The 15304-nt window shown below is 37.1% G+C and overlaps 2 protein-coding genes across 7 annotated transcripts in view; both read right to left on the minus strand.

Annotated features, from left to right (window-relative positions):
* Nucleotides 1-6156: 6156 nt before the first annotated feature.
* Nucleotides 6157-9072, minus strand: LOC106784697 (mitochondrial distribution and morphology protein 12-like; the record flags this gene model as incomplete). Its single annotated transcript, XM_014744515.1, has 1 exon — nt 6157-9072. A coding segment is annotated over one exon (579 nt), but the record flags the coding sequence as incomplete, so codon positions are not given.
* LOC106784713 (LIM domain-binding protein 2) overlaps nt 9067-15304 on the minus strand; it is a 122065-nt gene continuing 115827 nt past the window's right edge. For 4 of the 6 annotated variants that reach the window (XM_014744544.1, XM_014744543.1, XM_014744541.1 and 1 more), the window contains 7 exons: nt 12613-12715; nt 11515-11687; nt 11107-11310; nt 10616-10748; nt 9809-9933; nt 9453-9701; nt 9067-9243 (listed from right to left, as the gene is read on the minus strand). In XM_014744544.1, coding sequence (XP_014600030.1) covers nt 9142-9243; nt 9453-9701; nt 9809-9933; nt 10616-10748; nt 11107-11310; nt 11515-11687; nt 12613-12715 — 1089 coding nt within the window. In that variant the 3' untranslated portion in view covers nt 9067-9141. Of the gene's footprint in view, nt 9244-9335; nt 9370-9452; nt 9702-9808; nt 9934-10615; nt 10749-11106; nt 11311-11514; nt 11688-12612; nt 12716-15304 lie in introns of all 6 variants that reach the window. The other 2 variants (XM_014744542.1, XM_014744540.1) reach the window with 2 other exon arrangements.

Below are 15304 nucleotides of genomic sequence, written 5' to 3' on the forward strand. Positions count from 1 at the left end.
TTTTTTTTTTTTTTCTTCTTCTTACTTTTCGAGTATCGTTTTTTTATTAACGCTTTTCTCAGTTACAATTTTGATTACATACATATAATGTGGATCCTTCTTTAAACACATGTTTCCACTATGATACAAATGACGAGGATAAAAATTTGGAGTGCGTAAAAATGTAATTAGATGTCAATTATTCTTTTTTGTTTGTTTGTTTTTTTTCTTTCTTTCTTTGTTCGTTCACATTCTTGCTTCTCTTTGTATTACTTTTTATTGGTCATGGCGATAGGCCAGCTTTGAATGTATATTAATATAATATACCAATATGACCTATGTCCACATAAAAGAAGGTAAAGGGCAACTTTTTTCGCTCTCTCTTTCTCTCTCTCTCTCTCTCTCGTTCTCTCTTTTTTTAATCATTCAACGATCACAATTCGAATCGCTCCTAAATTGCGCTAATTTAATTCTTTTGTTTGTTTTTGTTTTTGTTTTTTTTTTTTAAATTTTCTTTTCGTTTTTTTCATTTTATTTCTTTTATACACTATCGGTGCACGTTGAGATCGCTAAAAATGAAGAAAAAAGAAAAAGAACCGACCAACTCGTTATCGGTAATTAGCGATACGTTGCGAAACGTGCAACCGATCAACAACCGTGTTTCACATCGACCAACAGGCACGGATTGGTGCCAAATTCAGAGGACGATATTTACAAAAGAATGATCTTTACAATAGAGAAGACTAATTATTATTTTAGAAATAAGAAATTATTAATATTACTATTATTATTATTATTATTATTATTATTATTATTATTATTATTATTATTATTTTTAATTAATATTATATTCTCTTAAAGTAAAATTAAAAATAGAGGATAGATTGAGCTAATAGAAAATCAAAGAAGGGAAGAAGAAGAAAGAAGAGGAAAAAGAGGAGGAGGAGTAGGAGGAGGAAAATGAAGATAGAAATAATTAATAACAAGGAACGATTAATGAAATAGAAAATGAAAGAAAGAAAGAAATAGAAACTGGTGAAGAAATAAAAATAAAAAAAAAGAGAGATCCTCTGAACTTGGAACGACGATAAGCCGTTCGTTTACTAACTCTTCTTCCCTTCTTTTTCTTGTTCCCCCCTTCCCCGTTATACACACAGGATTGATCATTTGTCAAGAATCGCTTGGAATACCTTCTCGTATCTCTTAAATAAAAGAGTGCTAGGTAAGTAGAGCATGGACATATCGATATCGGCTTAGGACCACGTTAACGAAGATTGCCAGATTACTTCATTCATCAAATGCTTTGTGTTACGTCTTTTATATTCTGAAAGAAAATCAATCATTTTCCCTAGATATCAAAAATGTCGATAGGTATTGACGTGTTTCGAATATTTCTCATTTTGTTATTTTTATCGCTAAAGTAATAAAGAAACAATCGTTTTTATATATATATATATATAACAAATGTTCTAATGAAATATTTGAATATTATAAATATAATGGTAAAAGACAAAATAAAAAACGACTCGTGTTATTATAATAGTTATCGGTTGAATTTTTTCATCCAAGAAAACCAATCTAAATTTGGCTCGGAATTTGAGGTTTACCATTGATCCCACGTAGAAACCACGATTATGCCGGTTAATTAACGCGAATGTTCGTGGCTGACCTTGCCGGTTAGAAGGAACAGCCCATTAAAATAATCGTAGGTGAAATTTGTCGAGCTAAATTTGTAACATAATAATACGAGGAGTAAATACTTTTAAAAATTATTATCTGCCGCGATATTTTTAAAAATTTCTCTTTTTCTTATCTTATATATTTTGCTCTTTTTAATTACGTAACGCAAGTGTTGAGAAGATAACGGCCATCTCGTTTTCTTTAGTGAACTTTTTCACGTATGAAATAACTCGGTCCCATACAGATAAATATTAGTCCAGCATCTATTTTCGATGAATTGTCAGCACTATGATTGATACTTTCACTTGATTCTCAGCTATAGTCGTGATCCATGCTTTCTTTCTTTCTTTCTTTCTCTCTTTTTCTCACTCTATCATACTTCCTCTTGTTCTCTCTTTCTATCTCACTCACGCGATCATTCTCTCTCTCTCTTTCTCTCGACTCTCAATTTAGGCTGGTCGCTTAGAAAAAGTTCCAGTTTATCTCTCCGTTTCCTCTCACTGACAATTAAAATTTTCTTTCCTATTACATCGTAATTTAATGTATTTTTCTGTCGTTTAAATTCAATTCACATTATTGGGGTATAATAATTAATTAATTCATTATAATAGTGTCATTATAATTCGTAATAATATACAACATTTTTCAATAAATCATTTATACTAGTACCCAATCGCATGCACGTGTCGAAATCGGTCACGTCTTCTCTCTCTCTCTCTCTCTCTCTCCCTCATACTATCATTCTCTCACTCAACCTCATTCTCTCTCTCTCTTTCTTATGCGCGTGTACATAAGCACAACACACGCACACTACGTGCTCTCTTACACTCTTACAAAGGGGAACACATACTATATATGCAAACAAATGTCATTGCATATACAAATACATATATATATTCCATATACAAATTGTAGTATATACAAATCATATATATGTATTTAACACAATCTGACATGTCTAGATATATATATACTATGTATTCACTCGTAAATCTCATACACAACCAAACTGTGAGACTAAACCGGCATCACATCTGGTTTATCTAATTAATTCATGATTTATCGCATGATTTTAGGATGTGTATGTATGTATAAGCGTGAGCCCGCACGCGCGTCTTTTCATTGTACGCGAATTATGTATCGTGCGTGTGTCTCTCTCTCTCTCTTTTTCTCATTCTTTCTTTCTTTTTCTCATTCTGATTTTCTCTCTCTCGTTCTCTTATTCTCTCTCTTAATCATTCATTAACTCATTCATTTTCTTCATCTTACATACATAGTGTACAAATGTCCGTGTTAGTAATATGTCTGTAATGTTTATTGTGCTACGATATAAGTTACATTGGCTCGCGTCCTATATCCTTCTTTATACATGATAATTAAAAAATGACATATTGACAATGCGCGTATTTTCTTCATATGTGTTGTACATTTGTGGTATACGTGTAACATAATTGCTGCGAGGGAAATGATTGGTTTATAAAACCGTTGAACACAACCAACACGACGAAATATTTTTGTTTCAAATGATTCCAGGTGCCTTCGTGCATATATACGCGTATATATATATGCATATGTATATGTATGTACTTTTTTTTATAGATATAATCTTTAATATACATGTCTTATCACCTCCCTCTCCTTCATTATCTTTCCTTCGTTATTTCTTTCCCATGAAAAAGAACAAATGGAAAAGAAATCGCAATAAAAACGCAACATTTTTAAACGTAAATCAGTCAAAATGTGGGACATGCATTTTACGCGTGGATGGATGTGTATATATATATATATATATGCGCGAGTGACTAATTTTCTATGTTCACAAGTGTGTACGTGTATTTTTTTTGTGTACATATTTAAAAACTCTACATCCCTCTCTTTCTTTCTTTCTTTCTTTTTCCATCTCTTTCACTCGCATACTCATTCTTTTGTTTCTCTCTCACGTGATTTCTGTAGAATTGTAGATCACCGCAGGAAAAAAAAAAAAAGTAATAAAGAAAGAGAAAGAAGAAAAAAGAAAGAAAAAAGTTCCCTCGACTGTGAAAGCGCAAAGTTCATGGACATGATGAAATGCCAACGTTCTATCCCTACCTTCTCTACACCCCCATACCTCATACCATTCCTATCGCTACCCCCACACCAACCCATTTTACCAACCGTGTCAAGTCTAAACGAGCAGGACGAACTTTGACCTATCGACAGCTCGGTTCCCCAGAGTCGTTCGATTCGGATAGATACATCGGTTACATACATATATACATACATACAGGCATATATACGTGCATACATACATATATACATACTGTCAAAGATATACGTATTACATAGGTATATCGTTTTATAGGCAGGATCAAACTCACTCACTCACTCACTCACTCACTCACTCACTCACTCACTCACTCACTCACTCACTCATTTACTCATTCATTCTAACTATTTCTTTCTTTCTCGTTTTTTTTCACTCTCTCTCTCTCTCTCTCTCCCTCTCTCTCTCTCTCTCCTTCTCTGTTCGGTTTAATACGCTTTTTTCGACCACCATAAAGAAAAATTAGCATACCGTTTGGCCTCCTTTTCTTCCTCCTTCATTTTCGCTTTTTTTTTGTCTCTATTTCCTTTCTCTTCGTTTCAATATAACATCTTTAAATTAATTTGATACCGCAAACAGAATTTCCGATATTTAGATAAGTATACACGTCGTGTGTCTTTTACTCGCGAAAAAGTTCGAATTTTTAAAGGAGTAGTCAATATAATATAGAGAAAGAATGATGGGATTAATCAAAAAAAAGAAGATGAAATAAAATAAAGTAAAATAAATGAGCATGGGTTTTTAATGATCAATAAAAACGCATTGAATCATTTCGTGATAAAAAGTAATGGAATAGAAGAAACTTTTTTTTTTATTTTTGCCAGCGTCGTAAATTTAAAGTTTCTTCGTTTATTTTGTTTATCCTTTTTTTTTAGAAAGAGGGGGGGGGGGTGCGGGGAAAAGAGTTATCCATTTCTTGCTCTTATCGGAAGTTGGTAGTTAACAATCGAAATAAAAAGAGAAAGTAAAGAAAGAAGAAAACTCGACAAACGACGACAATGACGACGACGACGACGATGATAACGACGAGGGGATGGGGAAGAGAGAGGAGGAGGAGGAGGAGGACTACGCTTTTTTTCTTCAAATTTTATCAATAATTAATAATAAAAAACAACAATGGGTGTAAAAATTGGATAGATAAAATGTATATATATATGTGTGTATATGTTTAAAACTCCATATATACATTTAATTCTGTTTATATTTAATGAAATAAATTTAATATATCCAAATGTTCTTGATCATTCCCGAAAGCGCATTAAAAAAAATCTCAGAGCGAGTGTTAGACTAATCGATATTTAAAATGATTTCTCTTGCTTTCTTTCTTTCTTTCTTTCTTTCTTTCATTTCTATATATCTCGTTTTTTCGAGGTCGTCAATGTTAATATTTTATTTTATTTATGATTATCTTTCTTTTCCATAATCGTCCCCAGGTTGTTGTACGAGGAAAAAGCTCCAGTAACAGGGATAATGGGAACGTAAGAAATCACGAATAGTAGTACAAAAATAGGAACAAATATAATGAGGAACGTATACGATGTAACGCGCAAGGAACTTCATGCAAAAATGATTTGCGTAAAATGTGTGTTGAGACTTCTGTGTGTGTATATGTGTGTGTGTGTATGTCTATCTATGTGCTTTTGTGTATGGGGATCGTTTACATATTCTCGCGCGCATTCATGGGATTTGTGTGTGTATGTATTTTTATGTGTGTCTGTATCGATGCCAAAATACACACGAACGCAACCAATCATCATACAATCATACATTCATAAATTTCATATACGCATACATACGTACATACATATATACATACACGATTGAATGTTTAAAAGAACAAAAATGTCGATTAACCATGCTATCCCGTCTTATTGTTATTAAGAACTTAATCGTCCATTTTTCGCATAATTCCACTTCATTAATATCGGCGAACATAAAATTCGTAACAAAATACGAGATATATTTTTTCTACAAATTCCGTCATTAGTGCATAAATCTTTTTATTTATAAAACATAATCCAGAGCGTAGGTACCTGTGGTGCTGTGTTAATATTTCCAATAAAATACGAACAAAGAAAAAAAAGAAAGAAATCAGGATTTTCGTAACAATTGGATGTTATGAATATTGAAAAGCTCTCTCTTTCCTATCTATTTTTTGTTTGTTTTATATATATATATATATCGACGTAAATTGTTCAATATCATTCTTATCGCCCAAGAAGAAGAAAAAAAATAAAAATAAAAACAAAAAATAAAAAAAAAAAATATAAAAAAAATATACGATGAAAAGAAAAAGAAAAATTATCTATACACTTTACAATTATGTTACATCTTAATATCGCTTGAACCTTTGGATGGAGGTTTCTTTCTTAAATTTTAGCGTGCAAAATTCTTGTTATCTTTTACCTTTCAAATTCTCTTTCTCTCTCTCTCTCTCTCCCTCTCTCATTTGTTCACAAGACATACATCACGCAACACGCGCACCATTTCATTCTCTCACTCTTTCTCTCTCTCTCTCTTTCTTTCTTTCTTTTTCTTTTCTCTTTTCGTGTTCTTGTCCTATTCTTTCACTTGCGCGCGCACGCACGGTAAATTAAATAACGATGATAAAATAAAAGAATAAAATTTTACTATGAGCCCATGGGACATTTAGGGTGGCCTGTGCGTTGGCGTTCGATCGGGCTCGACACTTAAAAAATTTTTTTTCTCAGTCGACGACGATGATTCTCTCTCTCTCTCTCTCTCTCTCTCTCTCTCTTTTTCTCACGTGAACACGAACACACACACATTCTCTCTTTCCAATTTTTTTATAATTTTTTTTTTAACATCATTCACATTTGCGCAAATATTTTCTGAAACGATCGTACGAAACTCAATCAAACTTTCTCTCTTTCTCTTTCTCTTTCTCTCTCTCTCTTTCTTTCGCTGTCATATACACACGCATGCATACACTTTCTCTCTTTCTCGTAAACTCGCATACGTTTGCACAATTACGTACTTATGCTATATTTTATCTCTTACAATAACGTTTTTTTTATCTTTTATATTCATTTATTCTATTAATTATATCAATACTGTTGACGGATAAGAGATTCTTCACAGCTCGCAATCAGAGCGGTGTTATCGTCTCTGTCGCGTGGGGCGCGTTTTTTTGTTTTGTTTTGTTTTTTTGTTTGTTTGTTTGTTTAATATTTATATATTTTTTTCACTTTTCTTATTATTTCCCCGCAATTTTTCGTTCTATATTTCTTTTCATTAATTTTTATTTTTTTTTTGTGTTACTTATTTTTTTTCCATCAGGACTTCTCTTCGCACAAGCCTCGCGCAAGTTCATCCCACCCGTTAACCCAACCTTTCGTATAATATATTCAAAAAAAAAAAAAAAAAAAAAAAAAAAAAAAAAAAAAAGAAAAAAAAATCTGGAAAAAAGTAGGAGAAAAAAATCACGCGCACACACACGTTTCTCATTCTTCTTAGCTCATTTTAATTCGAACATCATCGTTTTCCTCGTTCTTTTTCTTCTTCTTTTTTCTCTTCGTCTCTTCGTCTTCGTCCTCCTCTTCTTCTTCTTCTTCTCATTCTTCCATTTTTCCTTTGTGTTCACACGTAACAACATTATAGTTATTGTTTTTTCTCCTTTATTTTATCACACGCTAAATAGACGAGTCTCTCGCGAGAAATATACGAGGCTCGTTTCACCTTAACTAGCAACACATTAAAATGTTTGCACGGTGTCCCATAGAACTTCGCACATCGATCCGCATTTAATAAAGGAGCCACATATCTATCTAACTTTCTTTCTTTTTTTGTTTTTTTTTTTGTGTGTGTTTGTTTTTGACGCAACCGATGGTTCTTCTTCAATATTTCTTTTTTTCCCCTTGGCTTTCCTTATTTCACGAATCGGAAAACAACACCGTGCGTTACCCTCCCCGCCGATCGAGGGATAGAAATACGTATTTATTTATTTCGTAATCAAAAACAAGGAGAGAGAAAAAAGAAATTCGAACGAACAGGAGCATCATTGACTGCAGCAGCAAGAAGAAACGCGGTGTTCACGATCGAAGAAAGAAAAGATTTTGACGAATATCTGCGGTTTTAATCGACGCACGCGGCCCTTTTCTCTCTCCGTCTTTCTCATTCACGCACCATCATCGTAATTATTATAATATAATCATCATCATAATCATAATCATCATAATCATCATCATTATCATAATTATCATTATCATCATCATCATCATCATTATCATCATAAACATAATCATTCCCATCATTATCATTATCATCATCATCATCATCGTCTTAATCATAATCATTATCATCCTTATCATCATAGTCATCATCGTTATCGTCATCGTCGTCATCATCATCGTCGTCGTCATTACTATCATCATTATTTTAATCATCATCACTAACACACACGCTTTTAACAAACATACAGACTTATCTCATGGACGCTTATAAGAGTCCTCTCGTCATTATCGAGACGAGGTAGCGCGGGCAAAAGTCGAGCAACGGCAGCGACGAACAATGACGACGATGACGACGACGACGACGACGATGCTGAAGATGACGACGAAGACGATGACGACGATGACAATGACGATGACGACGATGACAACGACGACGACGACGATGGAGAAGGAGGAGGAGTAGAAGAGACACCGCAGATATAAACGCTTAATGTATAGACACATACATACATATATATATTAAACGCGCATATATGTATATATGTATGCAGGCGTATATCACTTGTGTCCGCGTTGGGCGAGGAAATACTCGATCTGCTGCAAACAGAGCAACTGTTGCACCAAGCTCTGCAGTGGGTCCTGGCTCTGGGATGGTTGAGTTTGCTGTCCCTGCTGTAACGGCTGCGTCAAGCCTCCACCAGTAGACTGAGCAGACGGTGGCAGCATCGTGCCCGGAGTCGACTGCTCGGCCAACAATTGTCGCTGAAGTTGTTGCGCTTGGTAATGGGCCACCGCGACCAAGTCGGAGGATTCCATCCCCATCGATGCGGCCGCAGCGGCAGCAGCACTCGCTGCCGCGGCTACATGGCCCAAGCGTGGATGATGGGGATGATGGTGTTGCTGATGCTCCGGATGATGATGGCTCGGTGGTGGTGGTGGTGGTGGTGGTGGTATGCCAGTTGCCTGACAAGAGAATGGAACGGTGCCGAAGGGTACGCCAACGTGCGACAACCTGCCGGCCGAAGAAGAGCCAGACGTGCAACCAGACGTGCACCCGGTACCGCAGCCAGGCGTACAGCCCGTGCCGCAACCGGACGTGCCAAGATAGCCGGTGGGGAGGTTCGGATTCTCGCCCCGCTAGGGAGCCACGTTTTTGGGCTTGCGCCCCCGTCGCCCTCTGGTGGGAGGGCGCGGGGACTCCTGGCCTCACTGGCTCACCGCGGGGCTCTTCTTGTCTTGCTGCTGCTGACTGCCATCCTGCGAACCCGCGACACCCGAAGATCCGCCTCCCTGCGTACCCTGGATGCCCTGTAACACGTCGCACACCAGATGCTCCGTTATAACTTCCGTTCCTCTACAAACCTCACGGTTTTCTGATGTGTTCTTCTACCGCCTCTCACCTATAGGAGCGCGGGCAGCTGCTCTTTAGCATCTCTAAATCGGAGTTAAGAAGACGGTTCTCTGTAGATAACCTAGTACTCGTGTTGATTTTATTTTAATTCAATAGAGGGTATTACCTGACTACCAGGTCCACCTTGCGGAGGTCCAGGACCAGGGCCACGGTCTGGTGGCCAAGAGTTACCCGGTGTTGGCTCCGAATGAAATTGATGAGGGTGCGGAGGCGGACCACCCGTCGCGTCGTGACTGTGTGGGTCTAGACTGTTCGCCGCATCGTATTGCGTATTTTCCAGCCTCGTTATCAAACGTTCATCCTCGTCACCAAATTCGCCACCCATCAGAGATGGCTCACCCACGACCATCACGTCCTAGATACAAATCAAAATTACATTTAACCATAAGCTCTTGACCAATGATATCATGAAATTCTATAAAATCGAATTTTATTTATTTTCAAGTAATATTGTAAACTTGCCTGCGACGCTAAAGAAAAATTTGGCCCCGGAGACCTCTTTTTACTTGGCGCAGGGGGAGCGTTGTTTCCCGGCCCGGAAGTGCTGCCCTTTCGCTTTCTTCTTTTACTTGCTGGCCTCTGAGATTCTAAAAAACAAAAATAACAAATGAATGAGTATCGTAAATCATTTTTGTCGTCGTTAGCCCGATGTAGCACTATAAGAGCCACGTACGGAATACACTGATAAAACCAAGTTCGCTACCCAGCTGTGGACCTTTCTTTTCGTAATCAAAGGTCTCTTACACATACAAGCACGCCATGCATCGATCGACAGACGATACACTCTTTCTCAAGCAATCTACGTATATACATATATATATATATATATATAAATGAATGTATGTATATACATATATTCCTTCTTATCATCTTTACAGAGAAACACGCTAGAATTATTCGCGCGCGAAACCGTCTGCTTCCTTCCATGATTTTAACGTCGACCCAGCTGGGAATGGTCAATTTTATAGGGGAAAGAGAGGGAAATGTGTCAGATGGAAATATTGTGTTAAGAATGTATGATAAAAGATCAAATTGGGGAATGATGAAATATATTCTTTATAAAATGGAAGAGATATATTATATATACGTATTTGATAATGTAAACGGGGGGGAGAAAAGTCGACGATATATCCATGGAAAGAAGAAGCATCGTTTAAATATAATTAATCGTCAGATTGAATCAATACGACATTAATCTTGTTTCAAACTGATCCGGTTGTTCGGGCTCCACTGGCTGGTGCTTCTCATGTAAAGCAACTGTTCGTCTACCTCTCTTACCCGGCGGGGCAACCATCCTCTGCCATTTCTGGAACAAGGTCGTCTTTAGGCAATCTCTTGGTGATAACGCGTATGCTTTGTGCCTCGACATTAGTTCTTGCATCGGCTCCAAAATTACGCATAACTGTAAACAAGAAGGTGAAATAAAATATTTATTATTTGAAAAGAGAATTTGTACATCATAGTAAGATTATATTTGTAATAGAAAAGTTCTAACAACACCGAAGAAGACTTTCCGAAAAATAATACGTTCAAGTAGGTGTGCGTGTGCGCGCGCGTTCTCTCTCATGAGTGCTTACGTTTCATGGTGAAAGCGTTGCCTTGCCGTACAAGGAAAGAAGAAGATAGAAGATATATATACATCTTGAAAGTTGGATATATAGTATGAGAGACTCGTACTTTCGCGAACAAATCAGTATCCCTTTTCGGTGATATTACTATCTCTTCCGATAATCAATCATTCGATAAGTTATTCTACTCACCCTCAGATAATTCAGAGTAGAATTAGTGATACCCTGTCTGGTGATGTTCTTACTGAGCTGTTCGAGTACCGAAGGATCTTGCTGCAAGCCTACAACCGACCTTGGTACCAGCTCTCGATGCACTCTCACCGACATGTGCCATGACTTTATCCTCATGAGGTCGTCAAAGGTGAACTCCAATATTAACCTACCCTCTGTACACACCTAAAACGGAAACATCGACTAAATTAGTTTCATGCTCGTTTAAACGATACCGTTTGACTAACGGATTTCTCTTCGAATTTTAACTAATTGCAAGAATAAAGAAAAAGAAAAAAAGATATAGAGATAGAGATAGAGATAGAAAGATAAAAAGAAAAAAGAAAAGAAAAAAAAAAAGGAAAGAAAAAAACAGTAGACAAAACTCACCTTCGTAAACATTGGCTTGCCGTGATGCGTGACCATGACGCAGTTTTCACAGTCTAGCGTTATACTGGTGTTGTGAAACGACTCCTTCGGGTGCTTCATGTTATAGTAAAGTTCCGTTACTCCACCCTCAAATATCGAACGGAAGTACCTAGGTATTAGCGTCCTTCCTATCGCTGAAAGGATAAACGTGCTGTTAGTGATCTCATCTTGCAAGAAGCCAAAGAATCAACAACTATCCCTGATATGTGGTATTAGGTTAATAAATTTGTGTAGTTTTTTTTTTTTTTTTTTTTTTTTTCCCCCTATGTAACGGGACAAAAATCTTATAGATTTTCATACTAGCCCCTAACATGTATGTATGTATGTTTATATCTGGTGTACAGGTGTATGCATTAAAAGAAATAAAGAAGGAGATGATATTTTAAATCCAGGACAAACGCGACGTCGATCTTTCGGTGAAAGATAATTCGTATCGAGGCAGGTGGTACCTCCTCCTGTCGTTCGCGCGAGCTTGGACGATAGCGGCGAGCAACGTGTAATCACCTTGTCGCCATACATCCTCGAGCAGCAACAGCAGCAGCAGCAGCAGCAACAACAACAACAGCAGCAGCAGCAGCAGCAGTGTGCACGAGCGCGAAAGCACAGAGAAGACATTAAAAGCCACCTACTACAAAATTGCTCTTCACGGTGGCGAGTTATTATTTCAAACCTGCAGCCTTAGCGAATTCTACCATTCATCGTCGTCGCATTCATCGTGAACGTTCATTCCTTCAGACAAGGACAATTTAATCTTACGTTACAAATCTAATGATGTGTTTATGAATCTACGTATGTCTTATTTTTTTGTCGAAAAATAATGCATTCAACAACGGGACATTGTATTTTTTTTAAGTTTATTGAAAGGATTTTGATGAAGTGTGATTAGTCAAAAATTTGTTTAATGAATTGATATTGAACGGGTGCTACTGTTCAATAACGTGACATTGTATTTTTTGTTTTTTTTTTTCATACATTTACCGAACAATTTGACGAAGTGTAATTATTAAAAAATGTGTTATTTGATATACCTTATTTGAATCAATATTAGATTATACTAACTGTATCTCTTCGGACCATCCTCAAGACAGAAGGTAAGAGTTAGTGTGGCATCGTCCTCGAAGAATTCTGTCGCGAACGAGTCCCACCAAAGATTGTCGCTATCCTGAAACAATAATAACAATAATAATGAAAATAATAACCAAGATATGAAGAAGCCTTTTTAACATCTTACAAGTATAACAATAAGAAAAAAAAAACGAAGAAGAAGAAGAAGAAGAAGAAGAAAAGGTCAGACAGGTTCGTTTACACCTCCTCGACAATGACAATAATATCGTGGCGATTTTCCCAATGGGGGTTGATTCGAAACCGAAAAAAAAAACAGAAAAAGATAAAGGAAAAAACAAAATACGGTTGGAGAAGGGGGAGGATTGTGAGTGTATGTGTGTGTGTGTGAGAGAGAGAGAGAGAAAGGAAGAAGAAAAAGTGAAAGAAGGAAGATAGAACGAAGCACGGAAAAGGGACAGAGGAATGGGATTGAAGAGAAGAGAGGGTCGAACGAAGGACGATAAGAAGGTGGAGACAGGGTAGTGGGGGACGTCTGTACGCGGCGCTGAATAACGCATGACTGTCTGGCTTGAAATTATAGCATTTCGTCCTCCCACCACCACCCCATCTCACCCCATTCTTTTCTCACTCTTTATCTCTTTCTCTCTCTTTCATTCTTGCTTTCTTTTTTTCTTTCCCTTTCTGTCTATCTCTCTTTCTTTCGCAAAAAACATGGGCTCTGTTCAGTGTGCTTTCATTCAATTATACATCTCGCTTGTCCCCACCCTCTTATTATTATTTTTCCCCGCATGGGACGCCTTTTCTTCGTGAACGTTATCGAGCTAAGCTTTATCTTCCTGGTCGTCTACCAAACCACCGCGAATGATATTGTGATTTACGAAATAAACCTTACTTTTCAAACGTTGGATCATCACTTTTCGTCGATCCAGAAAACACAAACTCTCTTCCGGTGTTTCCTATTTTTTTTTTTTATCGCGAATCACGTGTTCCGAACGTGCTCGATTCCTTCTATACTATATCGTTCCTCTTTTTTTCTTTTTCTGCAAGCAATGAGTGAGAGAGAGAGAGAGAGAGAGAGAGAGAGAGAACGCGAGGGTGGAAATTTTAGCAAGAACGTCGTTGCCTGGGCAACTAGCACGACGAAGCCCAGAGACGAGGCGGAAGGAAGAAGATACGACACGATGCTGGATCCGTGAAGCTCGAAATTACGAAAGATATCGCAACCGATCGATTCACCAGCAAGCACCCACCGTCTAACTCTTGTTTTCTATCAAATTCAACTACTGTGCCATTGGCGAATAGATTTTAAACACGTATCATATACTCTTATATTTTCTAATCATTCATTTGGATATTTAACTTTCCTTTCCTTTCCTTTCCTTTCCTTTCCTTGTTCTCTATGGTCTAACGTAAAAATGATTTTCGGTCATGAAAAATGAAGGAAGAAAGAAAGAAAAAAAAAAGGAAACTTTTCTCGAGACGTTGAGTCACGTCAAATTCGAGATAGGACAATCGTTTTTCCGTTTCATCCTTCATACTCGCGTCATACTGGATCATCCATACGTGCTTGTGAATTTGTGTGTGTCTGTGTGTGTGTATGCGCATGTACTCGCGCGAACACGAAGATTTATTTCGGACGTAAGCCAGCTCGTGCCAAATCAAGCAAACTGTTGCCACTCCAGCACAAATTGATATTTCTGGCAAATGTGCCCGCCCTCGGTCCTTTACTGGATCCAAGAAAATAAAAAATAGGAAGAAGTAGAAGACCAAACGAAAGAAAAAAAGAAAAAAAAGGAAAAAGAGAAAGAAAGTAGGAGGATGGAACTTAGGAATGAATGTTTATTCAAATGGATCAAGTCAACTAGATTATGTTCGACAAATATGCGATGTTGAGTAACACACACCGTACCGAAATCATGACACTCGACTTTGACACCATCGATTAAACGAAAAATCTGTCGCAGCGAATTGGAAATCAAACGTTATCAGATTTTTTCACACAGGGTTGCGCACCTCAAAGGTTTCCTCTCGCGTTTGAAAAATCTTCATCGATAGTTGAGAACTAGGAGGGATGAGGGGGTGTGTGGAGGTTGGTATCTAAGTATCATAGTATCCGACGTTTGGTTTAATCACTTTTTATTTTCTACGATTCTAATACGGTCAATGAGGTAATGTAAAGAATTTATAAGACCATTCTTGTTTCGATCGGACATTAAATTTCTACACATATATGTTTCTACGTATATTCGTATCTACCAACCGCAACGATGTTTCGGAACTGGCGATCGATACATTTTCGACTTCGCTTCTAGCACCGTGCCTTGATTTGTTCCCTGGATATTGTTCCTCTCTCTCTCTATAACCCTCTCCCCCGCATCCTTCTCTCTCTCTCTCTCTCTCTCTCTCTCTCTCTTTGGTTTCTGTTCTATGTCGGTAATATTTACCATGTATTATAAAATTGAATATTAATTTTACCCATGTAAAACTTCACCAGGTTGGGTAACACATATAATCATAAATGAGAATACGAGGAATGAGAATAAACTTAAAATCTACTGACAAATAGATCCAAATGACAATCCATGTTATATTTTCCTCGATATCCTGTTACTTTTTTGTTTTTTTTTTCCATATTCTAGAAATAATGACATATACAAAAGAAGAAAAAGAAGAAGAAGAAGAAGGA

Source organism: Polistes canadensis, unplaced genomic scaffold, assembly GCF_001313835.1.
Source record: "Polistes canadensis isolate GaletaPanama2010 unplaced genomic scaffold, ASM131383v1 scaffold_39, whole genome shotgun sequence".
Classification (NCBI taxonomy): domain Eukaryota; kingdom Metazoa; phylum Arthropoda; class Insecta; order Hymenoptera; family Vespidae; genus Polistes; species Polistes canadensis.